This window comes from Dermacentor variabilis, chromosome 8 (assembly GCF_050947875.1).
Source record: "Dermacentor variabilis isolate Ectoservices chromosome 8, ASM5094787v1, whole genome shotgun sequence".
Lineage (NCBI taxonomy): Eukaryota > Metazoa > Arthropoda > Arachnida > Ixodida > Ixodidae > Dermacentor > Dermacentor variabilis.
Window position 1 is genome coordinate 112,872,813 of NC_134575.1, and position 23,761 is coordinate 112,896,573.

Sequence of the window (23,761 nt, forward strand, 5' to 3'; positions counted from 1 at the left end):
GTGAATTGCATCTAATAGTACATCTAAAGCGGACAAAATTGATATGTTACACATGAATATAAAAAAATTTAATCATAGGGAAATACAACTTTTGCAAAACCGTTGTAACCAACGTAACAAATTTACGTAAGATGTAAAATGACATATTGTGTTTGTCCGCTTTGAATGATCTAATGGATGCCGTTTACAGAACCGCGATATCAGTTCTTGATGCAGAGCTATGAATTTGTAAACTTCGTGCTTCTATTTTTTTTCAAACGGTCAAATATTTGAAAATTGTTTTAAAAAGATGAAGCCCTAACTTGAAATTCCGCTTGCAACAGTCACTAGAATTTAACTTTATCTTTCAAATGCAACAAATTTCATCAAAATCGGTCCAGGGGTTATCTCATAAAAACGTTTTTGCGTTTTACATGTATTTGAATAGGCCGCGTCGGAGTTGGGCCCGAGCTAAAGCTTCCTCTTAACACTGACCTCCCAGACTGTCCTTACCTCAACAAACCAACGTTGCAAGACATAACAATCGAAGCACATTGTATCACCAAGTTAATTGAATCCCTCAAATTAACATCCTCACCCGGCATCGATGGAATAAATTCCAAAATGCCTAAGAACACTGCGCACATCTCTAGTGCATTTTTATGCCATATCTTTCAGCAATCATTATCGTCTGGAGTGGTGCCGCAAGACTGGAAAATAGGTAAGATAATTCCAGTACCAAAAGAGAGGATCATCGTCATCGTGCCACAATTACCGTCCGATTTCCCTCATCAGTGTTTGTTCTAAACTAATGGAACGTATAATTTATTCTCACAATGTAAACTATCTAACATCCGCTAATTTCTTTAATCCTAATCAAAACGGTTTTCAGAAAGGCATGTCCTGCGAGACTCAACTAGCTCTATTTGTTAATTACATCAGCTCGCATCTTGATCAAAACATACCCATAGACGCCCTCTTTCTAGATTTCCAAAGGGCTTTTGAGAAGGTTCCTCATGAACGGCCCTTCCTAAAACTATCATGTCTTAAACTTAACCCTTGTGTTCTCCAATGGATCGGCAACTTTCTGACTAACCATCAACAGTTCGTTTGCGCTAACCAATGCTCGTCTAATTTATCCCCCGTTATCTCCGGCGTGCCACAAGGCACAGTCCTGGGGCCACTACTCTTCTTAATTACATTGACTACTTACAGATAGGTTGTTCTTCCAAAATTCGTTTATTTGCTGATGATTGTATAATCTATCGTCCTATTACTAAGGACGCTGATTCTCGCGCTCTCCAGTCTGACATTAACGTCATTGAAACTTGGCGTAATAATTGGCTAATGTCCCTCGAATTAAAAAAAAAAACGTCGCTACCTAATTTCTATCGTCGCCAATCATTTATTTCAGCTAATTACACTATCGTCGGTTCGGAAATATGTGCTGTGACTTCTTATAAGCACCTAGGCATTAACTTGTCCAATAACCTCAGTTGGTCCTCGCATGTGTGCAGCATTAGCAATGATGCCAATCGTGTACTATGCTACCTGCGCCGTATTCTGCGTCTTCTTCCGCCCTCAGTAAAACTACTCGGATATTTAACAATCGTTCGACCCAAACGGGAATACGCATGCTCAGTGTGGGACCCATGCTAAACTAACCTGGCAACAACAGTATATCCATACAGAATCGTGCAGCAAGTTTCATTCATTCTCACTACTCTTACCACACTAGCGTTACTAATTTTAAGTTATCTCTGAACCTTCCAACCCTCGAGCAGCGCCACAAAACAGCGAGACTGTGCCTGTTTTACAAATTTTATCATTCACTACTTCACCAGAGCGACATCACGCCTGCGCATCGCACTTCATCCCGTCATAGCCATTCAATTTATCCTCCTCCAGCTCGCACCTCCGCTCATCTTAACCCTTTCTTCGTTCAAACAGCGAAAGACTGGAATCATCTACCTGCTGAAGCGGTGCACCACTCAAGTCATTCATCGCTCAAGGCATTCCTTGAAAGTCTGATCTAAATATGCCCACCCCTCATGTAAATCCCCAAATGGGGTATTTGAGGTACCAATAAATAAATAAATAAATAAATATATATATCAATATTGCGCGCATACTTTGTATCGTATGTCCATTTTTTTTCTTCTCCGGAGGTAAACCTTACTCCTGGCGCCATATTTTATGTCAGTTTACGGAACTTCACGACGACATGCCGACGTGCTTCATGTCTGTTTGCATCAGCAGGTGCAGGAAAGCTCCTACAAACAGCAAATAATTCCACCCGCCGTCAGACCCACGTTGTTCCTTTAGAATTCGCAAAATGGCATTTTATGCTCTGTGAAAGGTTTGCGGGAAATTATACAAGGTATCTGATGCACAGTTTCAAGAAGCTAACATTCGAAATCACAGTTTACACGTCACATGGCATTAGCGGCGAGGTCGTCTAAAGTGAGTGCGGTGCATGGTAATGCATAAAGTGCACACTTCCTTGCTTGTTTCGAAACGCTGCATTATGCTTTTGCTCCCACCGAAAACATCAAAGACCGTGAAGACCAAGGGAACTTGCGCATTCAGAAAGTAGTGGAATCACGTATAGGCCTGTCCGGATAATATCCGCAAAAGTCACTCCTTTCTTCAGACGTGTGCTTTTAGCTATGGTGCCTATAGAATATTCTACTTCAGCTTAAACAACAGTAGAAAGAAATAACGGCTGCTTTATTGTGCTATCGCCTGCTGTAGTTCCTGAGCAATTCAACAGTATTTACGCAGGAAGGACCGTTTGTGCAATCGATATGGTGTGAACTGACATGAACGTGCGTTTGCCGAGTACGCCTGAAAAAGTAAGTCCGGAGCTTGGCGCATTTATATTGTTTGTAGAGTGAGCCTTTTCATGCGGAGCAAAAGATGATTAGTGCAGCTATAAAAGCAGTAAAAGTGATTTCCCAATGTTCATTCTTCATGTCGTAGTGAACATTTAGCGAAAAGCTTTACCAAAGTTATTCTGAGATGGTATTGATGTTGCTATCAGTTTCATGTTTTGTTTATTTCCTTCCTGTTATGATGTGCGCTAGTGTCAAGGATCGCTTGGGCGAAACGGGCACAAAAATTTAAGCTGGGAATGTCGCTGGTTCTGTACGTAATTTCTCCGCAAGAAATCCTATCGACATTTGTAGAAGTACGTTGATGTGTTGTTTTCACAGCTAACCGCTACGCGCGACCGCACGCGATTGCTCTGTCAGACTCGTGAACAGATTTTAAATTGTATGTAAATATTTTTCTCTTTGTATTGTTGCCAATGCAACCTGTATTCTTGTGTTTAGTGTTTTGTTTGTCTTTGTGCAGTTGACACGGTAAATAACCGCCTGTGATGTATGAATAGAATAGTTGTCCAAACGGATGCAGCTTCATGCAGCTGGCTGTACGAGAGCTTTTGACAATATAACGCGGTGTTGTTAAATCAGGAGTTTGCAGTTTCAGCAGTGATTACAAAAAGCTGAACATTTCTTATTGTTTAGGGATGTCACAATATCCTGAGACAGGGGCATCCCTGCACCTTATAGGAGACTGTGGCACTAATGCAGCCTGAACAGCAAGACTACGCACCTGATCTACTTGCTTTGACAAGGTGCGTACAAAACGGTAACGGCCACTTATGAATTATAGCTACTGTTCATGTATTTTGCAACTGCCAACTTTCCTGAATCTCTCTTGCAATTTACAAACCCTTGCTGATTCTCCAGTTTTACTGATATTCTCTTAAGTCAATAGAAGGAAGTTGTAATGTTGAAGATGTTTTAATCGTGTTGAGAGACGGGGTTGCATTATATTGGGAAAATGAACGTAAAAAATAAATTGTTATGGCACTTTTTCTGCTTTTTTAATTATAAGCAATGAAAAATTCCTAACAAAAACACCTGAGGGGCACTTGCTTTAGGCAAGTTTATCAAGACAGGTTCCCGAAGCAGCGCAAATTGGCAGCACCAAAAGGACTGAGATAACTCACTGATCTAAAAGAAATGTCAGTTTCTGCTGTTCCAAGTGTGCTGCATGTCAAGGTAAAAATAGTTAAAAATGCATGCATAAACAAAAGAGAAAGCTTTAAGAAAGTGTGTGCTATCTTTGCAACATGAATTTTTGCCTAGTTCTTTTGCAAGATATGCAGGCTGCCAAGGTTGGCCTAAATGTGTTGAACACTTTTACTTCAAATTTCGTCACTTGATGATTCACATCTGAGATCAGCTAGAAGCTGATCTCTGACGTCCCATCAATTGCAGGTTGTGATAACGTGGTATCACAAACTGCTTCATATGCATGTGAGTCGGCCTGGTACAGTGGTCGCAGGTGAGAGTATAACCGAAAGCTGGGTATGCCTTTCGTTTCTGGACATGATGTGGCATAGAGCTTGAACTATGCTATTGATTTTCTTACAGTGTCACCATCTCTCTCACCTTATCCTTATTATTCTGTTAAGTTGCTAGTATGCAGAACTTCTAGATGCTTCAATACGGTGTTGACTGCTGAACTTGGCTGATGTGAATTTCAGTTGTTTGTGGTACCCTCAGAGCCATCCTATACATTGCGTGCATATAATACGGTCAAGTTGAAGTATGTAGTTAGCTGTGGCATTCTCAGAGAAACGAGGTCTTTTGTTGTGGATTATGCACATACGCATTATTCGCATTTTCTCGTAATCTTCCGGGGAGCGGCCTATGAGCTCCCCGAACGAGTATCAGGGAATATTTTCTCACAGAACAAAAGGGTTTTATGCATGTCATGCTCAAGCCTCGTTGTCCTACAATAATTATATCATAGCTGCCATGTCAATACATACGCAATTCAAAGCGGCAAACAAAGGTCATAACGGACGTTAATTTGACGATTAAAATGTTGTGGCTACCTGACGTTTAGCCTTAGGCCCCTTTTGCTTAGAGAGCATTAGTGAAAAGAAGGCGTAAGCCGTTAACAAGCTTTTCGGATAAGTACAAACTGAATAATCACTCGGTAAGATATGGACGTAGTATCATAATATGGGCCCCCACCAAAGGCTTAGTTTCATTTTTGTTTTTTTCCATTTAGGCCACGAAGCCACGTTTCTCTTTAGGCTGTGCAGTTGCTTTACTATATAGAAATGCGATTCATTTATCCTTTTAGAGGGACTCTTTTAATTCAGTTTCATGTATGGCATACGAAGGGAAAACGCGATTAAGGCGGAAGACGGAAATCCAAGACGATGAGCAAAGCGAGAACAAGGTGAAAGCAGGAGCCAGCATCCCGACAAGTAGACTTTTCTTCTACAAGGCGAAACAGGTAATAGAGGGCTGCTGTACACATCGTTGGCACGCCGGCTGACACACGGGCGTTGACACGTGATTGACAGACGGCCGTGTCGCTGACCTAGTGCACTACACTCCTTTCTTCTCAATTCGATACCCACGCCGCTAACACACCTAAACTCGTTGCCGCACCCATCCTCCTTCCGCCCTCTCCCCTTTAGAAGAACGTCACCTACATGTGCTGTGGCGAGGAAAGCGTATGTCGCCTTGAAGAAGACAAGTGAACTTGTCGAAACGTTGGCTCCTGCTGTCAGCTTGTTCTTGTTTTGTTCATGGCATACAAAGGCACTTTAAGTAAGGCCCAAGAAAAATGGTTTGAATGTTTACAATAGGAATTAGGACACATACGTCATTATACGTCACTGAATAAACTTAGGGATTCGGCCTTAAAAGAACACTAAAGTGAAACACTAAATCAGTTCAGATGCATGAAGTATTGCTTCTTTTTGTGCTAATTTTCTGATGGGAGGTTATTTATCGAAGAGTGTGTGACGGGCAAATCTCTACTTTTTGCCAAATTTTGCACAAAAACATCACTGCCGCTATATCAGGGGAACTTCGTGCATTCAAGAGTATTTACTGTTTATTGGCTGCTGCGACTGAGTACATATGGTAAAAATTGCCATATACAGTATTTAGCTTTGTTAGAGGGCTATATAGTGAATATTTGCCAAAGGCTAATTAAGTAGACGTTAGTAGACGATGAGAAAGGGCTGGAACTTTATCTTGTCAGTTTTCTGGCTTACCTCCTCGTTAGGTAACTGCAGTCTTCTTCTGGTGTTGCGAAAGAGTAATTTAATAGTTCAGCTCAGATAATAATTATTTTTTCAGTGTCCCCTTAAAGTTTTGTCTTAATGATGTGGCATTTGACGATGCTGCCCCTAACTTATTTTCCATATCAGTGGTCTCTGTTGCCATCTGATTACCAGTACTGTCTTGGAGCTGCTCAGAGAGCCACTGCACTTGCTCCTCATTTTCGAAGTCACCAAGAACTCATAATGTGCATCTATTGAAAATGTCATGCAGTAAATTGTATCATACTGTGTTTTCTGGAGCTATGGCAGAAGAAAAGCACCATCTTCTTCGAAGCATTTACACTGTGTCAGAAATTTGTTGTCGATTCCTTTTACCTTAACAATCATGGAAATACTTATTTACCGTGTTTGCTGCGCAGGCCCAGTAGCCGAAGCAAACGTTTTTGAGACTTGTCGTGTTCGCAATCTTTTTCATTCCTATAACTTGAGTTTGTCGGTTTATATTTTCCATAAAATCAAGCAGGGTATAGATATTTTCAGCAATACTTATTTGTCAAGGGATATAACATGATTTACGAGCTGTCGTGTTGTCCACCACTAGATCTAGTACCAATTATGTAATACAATGTTTACATCACCAAATCGCAACCCTGTGTAATACGTACCAATCGAATGCAGAAATAGCTCTAGAAAGTACTAATGTATCAATGTTTAAGAAGAAAGTCAAGATGTTTTATACTTCTGTATAAATTTGAAACATATCAACTCGTATAAATTGGTTTCTTTTGTCCTTACTAGTTTACTAATCTTTTTGTTTTCGCCGTAGCGTTTTAGTTTTTTGTTTACTATCAAATATATTTTGCGGAGTTTTGATCATTAGTTTGGTGTATATTTTGTTGTCTATTTGCGGTAATACTTTTAGTGAGCAGCGTTCCTGAGGATTATGGACTTTGTCTGTTCGCCATCGGTGCCACGACTTGTAATCTGGGGCTAAAGCTTTGTCCGGAGGCATGATTTATCTGCCTCCTTTAGCGTCTCTTAAGGGGCATATTCTATAATATGGCCAAAATGAAATACTACTTCTACTACATGTGGTACGAGAAATCGTTGTCTACAAGAAATCAATCGTTTAGTCAACGAGAACTCATTCAGTCTACGAGAAAGGGTACAGTCTACGCAGCAATAATCGTGTCCAACATTGCTCGTACATTCTCGTTCATATTTTTTTTTTCAGTAGCGAAGGCGTGTCTCTTGGGACTGCCTTAATCCTTTCTCTAATACGAGCGCCAATTAGCTTCACAAGAGAAGCCGAAAATTTGATTCTTATCTAATCTGATCTCAACTGACTGATAGAGGTTTCAGAAAAGCTTCATATCGTTGAAAGTGCCAGAAACTTCTTGCGCAGTACATAAATTCCTTTGTGTCTCATGGCTTCCTAAAGACACAATCACTGCAAATTAGGTCTAGTAACGCTTTCTGTAATGCAAATATTAATTTATAAATCACCTTCACATTTTATCCTAATACATGTGTGGCCACTGAATTCCTGTCATCGAATTGCACATACCTAATTTGTCAACGCGTTTGCTTTCGTTATAAAGTTTCAGGATGCTTGAGCGGCTTCTATATTATTTTGCAATGTTTAAAATAATTTTTTTGCTGCACTATGTTCACTACTACGCTTCAGAAGACTATAGTTCGGTGTGATATTTGTAATGTTAGAACGTACACCAACTGTTAGTGCGTCTCCACTGTATTTGAATACAAGACGAAACTGAGTTCATGGGTGGTATCCATTTTTCGTTGTTTTTCTGTGAAAGCACGCATAAGATAAACTTTGTTGGCGAAAGGCAAGTTCTGTTTATTGCGATAACAATTATAGGGACTCTCCACGGGCGGTCACACCATTGGCTTCGGCGTCGAAGTGACGTTCCGTATAAACTCCAGCAGCGATAACATCATCGCCGCGCGCCATGTGCTCTATGTGGGGTTGTAAACGTGCGAGGGTGAGCCGAATGTGATGGAATCTCTTGTACGCAAGGGAAGCAAGCGGGGAGCTGCCGCGCCGTCTTTCATCGCGCGCAAGGCGCCGGCGGAAAAAGAGAGGGAACAGGGCGTTCTACTTCGGCTGCAGCTGCGCATGGCGCAGCTGTATGCGGCCGCTCTCATCTCAACTTGAAAACGATCTGCGATGGGGACAATGTGCGCCGAGTGGTGATAGCTTCGTGTGCGCTGTGTTCATGTCGCTTAGTTCGCGTTGGAGTGAGAGGCAGCGGGAAGGTCAACTCGTTCGCTGCTGCTGCAGCATGTCCTCACTCCAGCGTTTCGACAGCGAGTGTGCACGGCTATTGAGCGAGATGTGCTCATGTTTACTTGTCCGCGCGTGACACCGTGCTTGTATTTAGACAGTGAGCAAATGGTCACGAGTTTACACGGCCAATAAAATTTATGTCCTTACTTCGTATAGCTGTCTACTGATTTGCTATCGCAATTGATGCTTCCTCTATCGGGCGAAACTGCGACCTTTTAGCTGCATCTATATATCCTGTCCGAGAACGAAAGGCGTTTCTTCGCAGTCATGAGTGCGCAGGTAGAAGACGGTTGCTAAAAGATATACACTGTTAAAATTGCAATTTCATTCTGGAATATGACTAACGGCTGCAAAAGCCAAGTTAGAATCCTCGCCTCTCAGTTCGCACCTAATTCAGAATCACACCATCTATTCTTCACCCAACAGTCGTACATAATTCTTTTTTAATGTTCCATTGTGCACAACGGTTTGCTTGATGATACTAAACAAGGTACGTAAGTCTACCGCGAAATGTTGAATTTCTTGTCGCACATAAACGTTCGCTTATCCTCGGCAAATTGTTTTTGAATCACGCCTTCTGAGTGCTGAGCAAATGTCACTTTTTTACGCCAGCAGCCTCAGCACAAAGGTTTCTTCCTGACATCTCCCTCAATCTAACCTAGAAAAATTATTCTCTCTATCTGTGATCCACATTATCAGAAAGTATTCTTCTCCCACGCGCAGCCGCGCTACTATTCGTATATACGAAGTATACAAACCGCTCGAACACTGAATTCGCTCTCATGGCAATGTTTTTACCTGTCCCTCCAGGGCAAAGCTTACCATCTTCTTTCGCTCTGAAAAACAATAACAATAACTGTATTTTCCTAATCTGACTAGGAATCGGCTCGGTTATTTCTTTCGGTCGGGCTATTCCTTTACGCGCTACTGATTATGTCGATAAGTGACTTGGCTGCGTTATTTCGAGCAGCATTTTGTTGTAATTTTTCAGTCATTCTCAAATCTGCATTATGAATAATAATAAGTAGGGCGAAGAAGCACGGAGCAGTGAATAATCACTCTGTTCATATTGTAGCCAAAATATATCCCTTAATCCTGTGTAGTAACTCATGTAATGGAACAATGACAGACGCTCATGGGCAGACCTGCTGTATGCATGTGGACCTTCTGGCGCATGCGATCATGTAACTGTAGCAGTCGTCCTTGGCACTTCGAAGAAGGGGCTGGATTCACTAGTTTGAGGTAATGTTATCCATGCTTTCTTCACGTGGTTGCAATGTCCTCTGTGTACACACCTATCAGTGGCCTAGATTCCTTAGCCCATAGGGGGCTAGCCACTTCACATTCACTATTTAGTGACACAGGAGTGAACTGCTCTTTATAATTACGGCAACGTCTACAACTTTCAGGTTTCCCATCAGTTGGTGATTATGGATTGAGTAATGAGTGTTGAAGAAAGTTAAAAGCAATATTATTTTTAGAGGTACTCCATAGATGTATTAGGGTCAGATGCATATATTGAACAAATGTTATTCAAGCACCAGATGACATCATAAATAAGTTGGGTAATTATTTGCATCAACGTTGTATGCGTTAATTAGGAACTATTGTTGCGAAGAGATCAAACATACAGAAAAGCAAACAGCACGTGAGGAAACCAGCGGTAACAAGCTCCATGTAATGCATCAGCCTGGAGACAGGCCCATGATGCCGTTGAAGTGTTACAGCCCAATAAGACGGCCTGCCTGCAATCCCTACCTGTTGACAACTGACGGCATGCCGTGTATAGTTTTGTCAGCGCATTATGGCAAGAGCAGTGACGCCACAGAAACCGCTTTCAGCGGAAGCTGGCTGACAGAAATTGGCGGGTTGTCTTCCTAGTGTGCCTACGGATTTCAAGGTCAAATACACCCAGGAAAGCGCAGTGCGTGCAAGCGTAGCAGCTTCAATTGCGACTTCCTCATGAGTTCTCGCTTCGCCGAAGTAGCCCTCGCTCCGCCTCGCGGCGCAATGTCCGCCCTATTTCGCCCTTGTCTTCACGAGCATACCAAAAACAAGCCTCACCTCACGCTCACTTCCACAGGTTAGTGCGAGGGTAGGTGAGGATGAAGGCGCCCACCCAAAGAACGACTTCACGAGGCTGCCCATGTCGTATCCTTTGAATTGAATATCGTAAATTCGGTGTGCAGCTGCGAAACACTGACTTACCTGCCGGGCCTCCTTAATCCTCCTTAGATAATCTTCAGGCAGCTTGGAATAATCAACTTTATGCAAAAAAAAAATAAAACAAGGCGTCGCATATAATACTTCGCGCACACGTTTGCAGAACATGAGTACATAAAATATTACACAAAGCTTTGTTCACAAATAAAAATCATATGTTATACCTATTATGGTGTACAATGTAAAAGAAAACGAGAAATTTGTAGCAATAATTATCCACAGTGTGACTTCTCTATTGTGAAAAAAGAACAAGTGCGAAATTTGATATAGTCGTATTGTCAAATAAAATATATCTGAAAACTTAGCCGCAATTAAATCACCACTTACAAGCATTGAAAACAAAACCGAAAATAATCAAGCTGGTATTTGAAGAAGTATGTTAACTGCACCTACAAATGTGCATCAGCACTCATAACATTTAATTGCTGTCGCACAAAAGAATATCTCACTAACGCACTGTTTCATTTACAGCAGAAGCCCGATGGTAAAAATAAAATTATAAACCGCTTTGTTGTGTTCATGATGATATTAACGCTCGATTTTTGTAAATGCAACAGTTTCCTGACTAACAGGATAAACAATGCACTACAAGATAAGGGTAGTTTCAAGTTTTAGTTTGTTCATGCCTCTTAATAATAGGCGAATATAATTTAGTAATAAAAAAAATCATTATCTAGTTCAACCAAGCGTTCTGCAGAAAGATGTGGTGGTAATCTGGCTGTTGCAGGGGCTGTTTCCGAAGATTGCGCTGCCTATAAATGTGGGCTGATTCGAAGGTTGTTTGGTAGAAAAACGTGACGCGCTGGGCAGCCCTGGCTATGCGCTCTTCCTACCAAATAGGGGGTGCTTTTTTCCCATTTTTTCGCGAAAACAGAGGGGGGTACTTATAATCGCAGAAGTACGGTTACACATTCAAACTGTTTCCTCAAGGTATTGTCCAAGCTGATGAACTAGAATTGCGCTATCTGCCAAGGGTAATTCTTAAAAATTTAAGAAAATCTTCGCTTAAGGAACCGTAGAGCTGTTCAGCAGAGTTCAACTCCTCATTGATACTTTTATTTGATAAACTAAAGGCGTGGAGCCACATCCTCCCATTTGTTGCGCTGTCACGTGCCCAATGACGCACGCCATTGGCCGGACTTTTAAGCAGCCAGATAGCTACGACTTGGCGTGTGCAATGCTGTACGCACTAAGCACACATTCAGCTAACGACAACAGCGGAGCCGCTGTGATATCGCGGCAGTATGATTGTATTGCACCCCGGAAGCCCAGGTTTGATTCTCACCCAGACCGAACAAACTATTTTACTTCGTCTACAGGAAGCTCCATGAGAAAGGCTACGTGAGTCCGAGGCGACCATCATTCGGTCACGCCGTCGACTACGACGTATTTTCGCGTAATGGGGTATATAATACTTTAGCAATAGTATACAATGGTAATGTTTTCAAAATCACCTTACACATTTTCTTCTTCGAGATAAGAGTAAAAAAAGAAGTCGATGGTACGGCCAATGGAATACGCAAATGTTATTATTCTTTATTCGTGTGGAAATGGAACCGCGATAGTTCGCAGAAACATGCGTGAGGAAAGGGGTTGCACTTGTGCCATTGGAGAGCTACGAAACCAGACTTTACCATATTTTATTGTCAAGATGCGGTTGTCTTGCATATGCCTGGAAGCCTTTCAACTTTATTTTCTTATCTAGGTAGGTAAATTTTCATGTTTATCACAGAAAATGACTCACCTTGACAATAAGAAAGCGCCGAATATATTGCGAAGATTAGGGACAAAGAAACGAACTTCATGTCCTCAGTTGAGAGAGCCAACGCTGGAACATAGAAGGATGGTGTAGTATTTGCCACAGTTTTGTGTAAGCACCAGCCATGGTCTAAACATATTTTGATTAAACTACTGGAAACAGGAAAGCATATTATCCGGCGCACACAACTATACGGCACCCAAAAGACGAGCAACCCTCGATCAACCGACGAGCAAATGAGAGTATTTGTATCCAACACCATGGTGTACAGCTTAAATATTGCACGCAAAGCTCGTATTGATGACATTTTTTTCAGTGGTGAATTGTCAATTGGTGAGCGTCGCAATTGCTCGGTACTTTGTATAAACTACGAAACAGATCCAGATCAGATGTAAACCTTTGCAGGCACGAAACCAAAGTTCTTTAAAATGTGCAACAATTTAGAACCTTCTTATTTCACATGAGAGTTCCCCTAGCAACATTTTATGAACGTTCGCCCAAATTACAATAAGCTCTCTAGCTGAACCATACTTCTCTTCTTCTTCTCTACTTCTATTCCCCGCAACGTCACCCTCCCGGGGCAGGTTATTGAGCATGAATCAAGGCGAGTACATAGGGCTTAAGTCCAGCAACGTGAACAACATCTATGCTCATGTCGGGAGGCATTGAAGAATTGCCTGCCGCTGTAATCTTTCACGTTAAGTGGGAGAGTTGGTGCAACACCTTGTAGGACCAGAGCAATGTCACAGGAGTTTTTTAGACAATCCAACACGATGCGAAGGTGTAGAAAAGAGCACAAGATCATCCGGGCAAATGGGCTTCTCGGTGCCAACGGTCGTAACGGTGCTCTTGGGAACTGTGCGAGAGAGCAAGGTGATCACGAGCGATTTGTCGCTCGTGATCACCTCACAGACGTAAGCGGTTGGGGTTTGTAATTCGCCAGGAAGTAACCAGTCAAGGGTAATGCAGGGTCACGTACAAACAAAAGGTCGAATGGTGAGAATAGGGTGGTCTCATGACGAGACGAATTATAAGCAAAGGGAATGGATGGCACAGCGACGGCCCAGTCACAGAGATCATCGGAAATACGCATGGGAAATATTTCAGTCAGCGGGTGCTTGGGGAGTTAAGTAACGTCATTCGTTTGAAAATGGTATGCAGTAGCGCCTTCGTGCTCGATAGCACAGGAGTGCAGCAGATCATCGATGGGCTTCGATAGGTTGGACCGGCCACAAATAGTAATGAACTGGAGGGGGCTGCCGTTCCATAGGATTACATTGTGCAGCAGAAAGTTGCCGACAAGCGTCACGCAGCTACTTAGAATTTCTCGTGGGATAGCATACGCTGTTGCGTAATGGATTGCCATGGTAATGCACTTGATGCCTTTGGTAGAAAAGAGAAAACGGCCAATCAGGTCGAACCGCGCAGCATAAAATGCCTCCGAGGGGACGCCAATAGGCAGGCGGTTATGCAGGTCACTTCCGGCGCTGACACAAATTGCAAGCAGCGACGTAATGGCGCACAGAGTAATAAATTCCGCGCCAGGAGAAGCAGTGTGTCACGCGGTCGCATCTATGAGTGACACTCAGGTGCCCACCGGTAGGAGCGTCGTGTTGCTGTCGGAGCACGGTGAGTCAGAAATGCCTTCGAATGACCAGCAGGAGATCGGGGAGCATAAGGGTACACGCTGCGATGATATAAACTCCCATCGCGCAGGATGACCATCCTGGGGGAAGAGTCACTGGGCGCGCAAGTGAGGCAGTCCATCACAATGCCAAGGACTGGATCGCGGCGTTGTTCGTCACCGATATGCAGCAAGTCGGATATTGATAGAATGCCAATGTGAGAATCAGCATCTGCGATGTCCGGTAGATCCACAGGATGGCGGGACCGGAAGTCGGCGTCTTAATACAGACGTTCTGATTTATGCACCATGAAAACTGTGTACTCTTGCAGACGCAAGATCTAATGAGCAAGGTGTTCTATTGGGTACTTCAAACAAGAGAGACAGCAAAGGGTTTGGTGATCAGTTACGACGCATTAACCGCGACCGAGCAGGTATGGTTGATATTTCGCGACAGCTTAGGCGAGTGCTAGGCATTCATGTTCGTTGATTGAGTAATTTTGATCGGGCGCAAAAGGAGGTGGCTGGCGTGAGTGATGACGCAGTCTTGACCCCAGTGACGCTGGCAGAGCAGGGCGCCAATGCCATGGCCCCACGCGTCTGTGCAGAGTTCAGTTGGAGCCGACGGGTCAAAATGAGACAGAATTGGAGAAGTAGTTAGGCGCCTAATAAGAGTGGCAAAGGCTTGGGCTTGCTGTGGTCCCCAAGGAAGACGCGCATCCCTCTTAAAAAGGCCGGTGAGTGGACTAGCGATATCGGCAAATCCTTAAACAAAATGGCGGAAATACGAGCATAATTTCATAAAGCTTCAGTCATCTTTTGCTGAACATGTATCAGCAAAAGTGTGCACAGAGCTAACTTCCTCAGGGTCAGGTAGTACACCCTCGGCATTTACGACATGCCCTAACACAGTAATATCGTGGCAGCCAAAATGGCATCTCGACGAATTAATCTGAACGCCAGCGCCGCGAAAGACAGAAAGGAGAGTATGAGGGCTCGCAGCGTGACTCTTACAGGTCGGTGAAAGCGCAATCGCATTGTCCAGATAACAAAGACATGCTGACAAGTTCAAGCCATGTAGAAGAGAGTCCATCATACGCTCGAATGTAGCAGGGGCATTTTCATAAACCAAAGAGCATGACTTTGATTGGTTAAGACCATCTGCGGTAATGAAGGTGGTCTACTCACGGTCCTGCTCATCTACGCCACTCTGCCAATATCCCGAACGGAGGTCAATTGAAGACAAATATTTTGATCCATGAAGACAAATAAGGGCATCAGCTGTACATAGCAGTGGTACCCACTGCTATGTACGCACATATTACGCACATATTTACGCACATATTTGGTACGCACATATTTTGTTACCTTTTTGCTATTTTTGTTAGGACACGCAAGTCAACGCAGAAGCGCTAAGACTTGTCCTTTTTCTTTACCAAGAAAACCTGGAATGTCCAGGGACTGCTCGAAGGCTCAATGATCTCCTTCGCCATCATTTTGTCGACTTTTTCTGTAGGATGGCCCGCTTCCCTGCGGAGACGCTCTGAATTTCCCTACGAAAGAGGCTCGCATCACCGGTGTTGATGTGATGGGTGACTTTTATTTGCTCAGAAGATTGAAGAGCTTTTATTCGCTCAGAAGGAAACCCAGAAGCAATCATTTTACAAATGTCCTCAGTCGGCGAAGACGACGAAAGAGCAGATGGCAGGGGCCCACTGTAGCTGGGGAGGGCTTCTTCAATGCCAAGGAAGAAATCTGAAATTCTTCTATAGGTGTGATATGCACCAAGGCAATGTAGTAGAGTAGAACAGGCGTAGAAAACTCAAAATGGAGGATGTCTAGATATGTACAATTCTTGAGGATCCGGATGATGGTGTTCGGTAGCGCAATACTACGCGAGAGAACCATGTCAGTGATCGGAGATACGGCGTACTCGCCCTCAAGAACGGAAGAGCTCACGAGGACATTTGTAACGGCCGGTGGAGACAGATGGGTGAACTGGGCAGAACATAAGCAGTGTGCTGTACTAGAAGCGGGGCCGGTAGAAAACAGCATAGGCAAATGTACAATGCCAGAGGAACAGTCAATGGGTGGAGTGTTTCCTAAAAAGGTCCAGGACATAAATGAGCTCGAGCGGGCCCTGCGCAAGGACAATAAGTAAGACAATACTGTAGTGGTCTTCAATGGACACATATGCCGCGCACGTTCTAATGACAGGTGAAGCGCTGCCGTCGGCGACTCATACTGCACAGGGCATGGCTTGTGTGAGAACTTTCTAGTATCTTCGGAGAAGAACGGAACTTGTAGCTCACAGCTGCGCTCCTCTGTCGACAGGAGATGTGATCGGAGGACCATCTATTTCATCGTCCAGCAGGCTTCCACGTGTAGGCAGATACAAAAGAGGATCTGTTGGCCAGGTCTTAGTTGCAGCCTAACATCCGAGAACTGCTCCGCCCAGCTTCAGAAAGTGTGGCGGCCGCTTGCAGACGGGGACGAAAAGCGGCAACAAGAGGTGAAAGGGACTGTCGATATTGAAGAGACAGAGGGCGGCTGGGTCTCGGCTGGGCGCTGTCGGTATTAGTGTTCAGAGCCGGCTTGTAAGGTGAGAAAGTACGAAGGCCTGGTGCTTGACGGTAGTAGCTCTGGGATGGCTATCGAGGAGACGACGGCCCGTGACTGCGGCAATGACGGGCGATATGTCCAATCCGGGAACAATGTAAACATATGGGCATGTCATCCTCTGTTTGCCAATCACTCGGGTTGCGACGGGGCGGGAGATGCTTTGCCTCTGGGAACAAGCAGCTTGAGAAACCTCGTAGGCGGTGGACGAGCTAACGGGACAGAGAGAAAGAAGCCCAAAGCTTGTTTCTTCCTCCCGAACAACCAATTGTTTCAGTGCAATGGAGAGCAGGATGTCCCGTAGGTACCCAGGCGGCACGTCAGGTTGGGCCAACGTTGGAAACATATTGGCACTTCTTGGCCCAATGACGGCCTAAGATTAACAGCGTGGTTCCAATATTGGCAGTGCCATTCTGATTCCTGGCCCAATGATGGCCTAAGGTTAACAGCGTGGCGCGAATATTGGCTGTGCCATTCTGATAGAGATCCAACGTTGGCCCACATTACACAGTCAGTAAACAATATTGGCTGTGCCATTCTGATGGAGATCCAATGTTGGCCCACATTACACAGTCAGTAAACAATATTGGCACTGCCGTTCAACAAGGCGGGAATTATTGGACCGGCTTTCGTATGGATTTGCCAATATGGGTTACTAGTTGGCTTTCATTGGAGGACATTGGCCCGTAATAAGCCAATTTTCGCCTTGTCAGCTTTTAGTGCTCTACGACTTGCTGAGATTGAACAACGTGTTTTGAAAACTAACGCACTGATCACAGGCACACTGCGCAGGAACCAGAAATATGTTCTCCCATGTCAACTCCATGCATGGTATACCGCCATTTTTGCACTTCTCCTTTACCGAAATGCGTCCCCTAAAGAGAAAAGCCAGTGTACCACGTAGCAAGCAGGGGAAGTCGCATAAATTTACCCGCTGCTTTATTGGTCGTGAATAAGAACATGAGCTTTCCATAAGAAGCAACGGTATTGCGAATTTGCCTGCGCATTGTATATTTTGCATGTACGGTCCGCGGCTTTGGTGGGTCAGGATTCTGAGGAGAATCGAGAATAACAGTGGCTCAGAGCTGATGGAACCGTTTTATATTGCATCGAGATGGAGCGCATATGTATTAGCGAAACTTTTGTTTGTTTGTTTAGCATGCATGGCGTGTTGCAGCGACATAATCACCATACTCCTATTGTAATATATTTCTTTGTTCGTGCATGTGCAGTAAGCTCCTTGTATGAATGCCCCTGGCAGAAAAAAAATTAATTGCACGTTTTGGCATTTGCGTGTCAACAACCTCTTGTCTTTGCCTTTAGTAGGCACGGCGCATTCCGGATTTTTTTTTTCGGCCTAGCTTTCCGTCCTTCAGGCCCCACTTGCCTCTCCCCCACACACCCACGTGAGCCTGGTCAATGTTATCAGTCAAGCGTTCAGACAGCCATAAGCTGCTGTGTCGAATTGGGTGCTCTCGGAAGCATGGGGGAAAGCGGCGTGGTCACTATTGTCCTCCTTGTCGCCCTCCGTCGCTGCCACCCCAAAACGCGGTCGGGCTAGGTCCAGCGAGGGAAAGTGGCGTTTACGCCATATTCTTCGTTCACCCTTTCCTTCTATGCGTCGCTAGCACGCCGACTGGTTGCCACACCGCTTGAGTGCTTGCCGTCTTGTCCGTTCTTGCCAGCGCACTCCTCTCGTGAAAAATGCTCACTTGCGGTCGTCATTCCTACTGAGAAGCCTACATCTTGAAATACGCAGCAATGTGGCCACGAATTTTTGTGAGTGTTAGAATTAATATAGGCGAAACAACAATTACAAAAAAGTCGGCGCTCGTGGCCACCGTCTTCGACGTGGGATGAACTCGGATACACAGAAGCATGGATCTTACAATGGTAAGTGCATTTTTCTTGCGCATGTTATAAGTTTTATAAGGAGTAATATAACCCAAGCAATATCACGCGTTATATATATTACTGAAACAGGCCTGGCTAATGTAGAGTACCTGTAATTACATAGCTCTTTTTATTTGCAGCCTTTGAATAGTGCCCGGAGTAGAACCACGTGTATATCTCTGTGAATTTCACCCAAATTCCAGGACTATGATTTTATCAAGCCACGCGCGCGGCCTGATCCTGCTAGTGATACCGAGGAACCACGCTTCTTCTCACTGTTATAGGTCAAGCATCATTTCCAGCCGACAGTATTTCTTTCTTTTCTTATAATAAATGCCTCTTTTACTAGTGTTTCCTGACGGAACTTCTCGGTTTCCACATTAAAAATTTCGCACGAAGGCCGCATTTTGTCTACACAGTCTGAAACTAGGCTTTTTGTGCTGTAGCAGGTATTGCTGCAATTTTTTAATTGTAAAGTGCTACGCTGACTAGGCGTGGGCTGTAAACAAGGCGGACGGATGCTGCGCATTTTATGTCTGTTCTAAATATTACGTTACACCTTGTACAAGATATGCCATATATGTCGAAATATTAAGAAGTGTTACCTGACAAATCTCTTGCAAGAAAGTTTCTTGATTCACCTCTTCGAACTCTCTGCTCAGACCTATAATATTGTTGCAGTATGGCGATTTTTCAAATGAAAACGCTGCCACATACATTTGTCATACCAACATCTCTGATAATGTTTCTTTTTATTTTACAGTACAAGCATTTCCTCCAAGTAAAGGTGAAGTCGCTATGGGATATGGTAGCAATATCAACGAAACCACCGCGTTATCGTGGTCCTCGGGGGCCTGATCAGCCCGCCGTCATCCAAGCACTGTCCAACCTGCCTACCGACGTCAGCTCCCTGCCCTGAAACCCCTGGCCAGCCCACCGTCCTCGGCACCTTGCCCGATTCCTATCCTGAGGGCAGTGCCTGTAAATAAACTGTTTGAAGATAACCGAGCGTCACCCATCTAGGTCCACGGAAAATGCCTGTTTGTGAAAATTTATTCGCAAATAAACTGTCATAAACGTCAATTTCAGTATTATTTTATTATTATTTGCAAGCATATATGACTTCTGCTTCTTGACATCTTTTTGTCGAGCTTTCCTAGCTACTATTGAGGAAGATGGTAAGGGGACAATTGCTACAAAAAAATGCCGCTAGCAAAAGGTTTGCGGTAAGAATGTGTGCGTGCTCTAAAGCCAGCGTATCTAGAATATGCGTGATGCAAAGGGCATTGGCTCAAAGCTGGCATTAATAATGGCAACGATATGGCTCAACACTGGTGCTACGCTGGCAGCACGATGGCTGCTGCATTGGCATAACATTGGTCCAATCTTGGCTTTAACGCTGGTCCTACGCTGGCAGCACAATGGCTGCTGCATTGGCATAACATTGGTCCAATCTTGGCTTTAACCCTGGGCCAGCATTGGATTGGGTTGCACTTTGCCAATATGCCAACATTGGTCCAACATTGGTACCAATTTCTGCCAGCATTGGGCCATGGTTGGACCAATGCTGGTGTGCTGCCTGGGTAAGACCATACAGGAGCCACATACATGGCCTCCAGCTCGCGGTGAATTTGACTGTTATGTCTTGCTACTCCGGCACCGGCGTCAGCCGTGGGGCTGCTTACTCATGGAAAGACTTGGATTTATTTTGAAGTGTGAATCGGGAACTATGTTCGTCGGCGTAGATGCGACAGAATCCGAGAGGACAAACGCAATGATGGTTTCCACAATTTCCTCGATATACGCGATTGTCGTGCCTTTGTTGACGTGTTTGAATTCCTGGCTGAAGTTTGACAACCACACCGTTTTTCCTCCGAGCAGTTCAGCGATCCCTCTTGCCAGACAAATTTCACGGTCTAGTAGTGGACGTTGGTCACCCTCGATGACGCCGTCTACGTCAGCGGGTGTTTCGGTGCCGACGGAAATAATAGGGCTGGAGCGTGGTGAGATGCTCACTTGATCTTCGAGTACACTCAAGGCGTGGCGACAGCGAGAGCACTCAGGCGGTAACGTTTTTCTTCCGACAGCGTTATCGATTTTGACTTCAGGTCAATGATTGTGCCATGTTGGTTCAGGAAGTCCATGCCGAGAATAACGTCTCCTGAACACTGTTGGAGGCTAACGAAGGTGACAGGGTGAGTCCGGCCATGAACGGATATTATTGCCATGCAAATTCCAGTCGACGTTATGAGGTGTCCTCCAGCGGTCCGAATTTGAGGGCCTTCCCATGCAGTCTTAACTTCCTTTACCTGGGCGACGATGTGTCCATTCATGACGGAGTAATCAGCCCCTGTGTTCACTAAGGCGGTGACTGTGTAACCCACGAGAATCACGTCGAGGTCAGTGGTTCTTTGTCGTGAGTTACAGTCAGGTCTTGGCGTCGGATCACGGCTGCATCCTGTTGATATGGGGCTGGAACGTCGTGCCTTGAGGTCGTCTTTCATCGGCGTATTCACTGCTGCCAGACTTATTCACTGCGACGGCGGTGTGTCATCGTTTTTATGTTATCTAGATAGTCTCTTCGGCGTCTTCGTCGGCGGCGGAGGATCTTCGTCCGTTCAATGAACAGCAACCGCACCTCTATCGGTTGCTGCTTTTAGTTTTCCGGATATGGGCTGATGGACCGGCCCCGGGCTGGGCCAGTGTATGGTCGTTGTTACGGTGACAGGTAGCGGCCTGGTGACGGCGAACGGGATCGTCGCCGAGAATTCCACTGAGTGGAGGCTAGGTAGTCGTCGATGTCACTCTCAAAGCTATCGGCGTGGCGCGTTGAGAGCGAACACTCTCAGTCCCAAGTCGCGTTATCGGAATGAGCGGTACACATGGCCGGCTTCTCCGCAGTGATAGCAGAGCGGGCGGTGGTCGGGGGCTCGCCAAATGCCCGTCTTCCTTTGCGTAGGTGCACTCGGCGATGGGTGGAGCGTGCTGGCGGCGCCGCAAGCGGACGGCGGAATTGCGGCGTTACAGGGCCCTGGCACGGTCACGGAGGGGGACCTTGAAGACGTGCGACGGTGGCGTAGGTCATCGCTTCTGGCAGGGGCTGCGGTAATGGAGGTTGCTCCTCAGGAACTCCAAGCGATCGCTGAACCTCATCTTTCACGATGTCAGCGATCGAGGCCACTTGAGGCTGCGACGAAGGCAAGACCTTGCGCAGTTCTTCGTGTACAATGGCTCTGATAGTTTTTGGAAGGTCGTCGGAACCTCATCCTTCGTTGGCGAACTGCAGCGAGAGCATCTAGCGCGTATATTGGCGGGTGCGCATTTCCAGAATTTTTCGATCGTCGATGCCTCTGCAGAAAACTCAGCTACGGTCTTCGGCGGGTTGCGAATGAGACTGGCGAAAAGTTCTTGCCTGACGCCCCGTATCAGGAAGCGGAGTTTCTTCTCCTCCGACATTTATGGGTCGGCGGGCCAGAAAATACGGGCCATATCCTCCATGAAGATGGCTATGGTCTAATTGGGAAGCTATACTTGGGTTTGCAGTAGCGCTCGGGCGCGTTCTATATGCACCATGCTTGTGAATGTTTGCAGGAAGTCGGTTCGGAACAGGTCCGACCTCGTTAAGCTGGCTTGTCGATTATTGAACCACGTCTTGGCCGCATCTTCTACTGCGAAATAGGCATGTCCCAGCTTGTCGTCGCTGTTCCAGCTGTTAAACGTTGCGACCCTCTCACATGTCTCAGCCAGCTTTCAGTGTCCTCAAATGTGGAACCGCGGTACATCGGTGGCTCCCTGGGCTGCTGCAAAACTATTGGGGTCGCTGCGGCTGTCATTGGGGCTGTCTCCTTGGCCATTTCTGGATGATCTTGGATGATCATCTTGGTCGTATCTATTAGAAGACCGTATTCCGGGGGCAGCTCCTTTAGCCGGCGGCTTGCTCGATGTTCCTGAACGACGTGGGTGTTGTCTTTGTGGTCCGGGCTCGGATTAGGGCTTGTCGGGTGCATCTGGTACATGAACTTAAAGCACCTCCACCAGATGCCACGTATTAGTCACGGTGAAGAATGCAGCAAAACTGTGAATAACGAAACTATTGGGCGGACTTGTGTTATCAAAAGCAGGCTACACACAAATAACAATGATAGCGGCGAACACATTCAGCGATCGTCGAATATCTTATCAGCTGGTCAAGCGCGTCGGCTTTTATACATCAGTCGTCGAATGTTCCAGAGTAGTCGCTGGGACCCGCATGTCTTCCACAAAGTTCTACATTATTCGCGTCGTACACACATGAAATTAGATTACACAAGGTTCGGTCACAGACCGCGGAGAGAACCATCCATAACATTACAGAAACTTCCGATACATGCAGACGCGTCGTGCGCTCTGCGATAACATTTGTTAGGTGGTGAAACGTGTCGCCAGATAAAGACAAACATTTACACGTGTCAATATACAGTCGATGGAAATGGCGCCCAAAAAAGCAGCCTCAGTCATGGGCCTTGTTCTCTCAAGACACATTCATCGTTTTCTTCTTCGCAACAATATTGAATGAGAATTGCGCACTAGGCTGTGTACAGTTTATTAATAAAATCCAAATAAGACACGCATACCATGCAATATTTGGTGGTTTCAAATAACAGTGACACTGTTGTGCGCGTTCAGTGAATGTTTCAACTGCACAGAAATGTGAAGTGTGGACATATTGAAGGGCCGTGTACCTGTACATATATTTAATTCACGATGGCCCAACACACTAAAACAAAGCAGGCAGATGAGAAGCAATGGTGTCATATATTTGAATGGGCTCGGTTGCTGTACAAAATCCTGCAACTATCCCATTGCTCTTCGCTATGCAGGTGGTCTTGGCTACCATCACCCACGATCTGTCGTCCTTTCGGAAAGATCCTTGTAGCGACACATTACTGCCTTGTGCGTTGCGGATATTCACGCAGCCGGCGTGTACTCACATTGTGGGCGACGTAACGCCTGCGTCATAGAGATCTGGATACTGGGTAAGCCTTGAAAAACGATATCGGCCCCAGAATTCGCACTCTCATCAAGTATGCAGCAAGGTCGAACAACGTGGCGAAGCTTCGTGAGAAAGGCGGTCCAGAACCAATGGTCAGCGAAACCAGCAAGGATGCTTATGGAAGCAGCTATTCAAGCGCGACTTTTACCTTAGCATTACCAATAAATACACCGCTTTCTGCGCCTTCGATTCATGGCACAATGAGCTGCAATGCATTC

The 23,761-nt window shown here is 45.2% G+C and overlaps 1 protein-coding gene across 1 annotated transcript in view; it reads right to left on the reverse strand.

Moving 5' to 3' along the window:
• Positions 1-23,761, reverse strand: part of LOC142591527 (uncharacterized) — a 402,039-nt gene that overhangs the window by 352,777 nt on the left and 25,501 nt on the right. The window contains exons 2-3 of the mRNA XM_075703849.1: positions 12,361-12,444; positions 10,602-10,657 (exon numbers count right to left, since the gene is read on the reverse strand). Coding sequence (XP_075559964.1) covers positions 10,602-10,657; positions 12,361-12,421 — 117 coding nt within the window. The 5' untranslated portion in view covers positions 12,422-12,444. The remainder of the gene's footprint in view (positions 1-10,601; positions 10,658-12,360; positions 12,445-23,761) is intronic.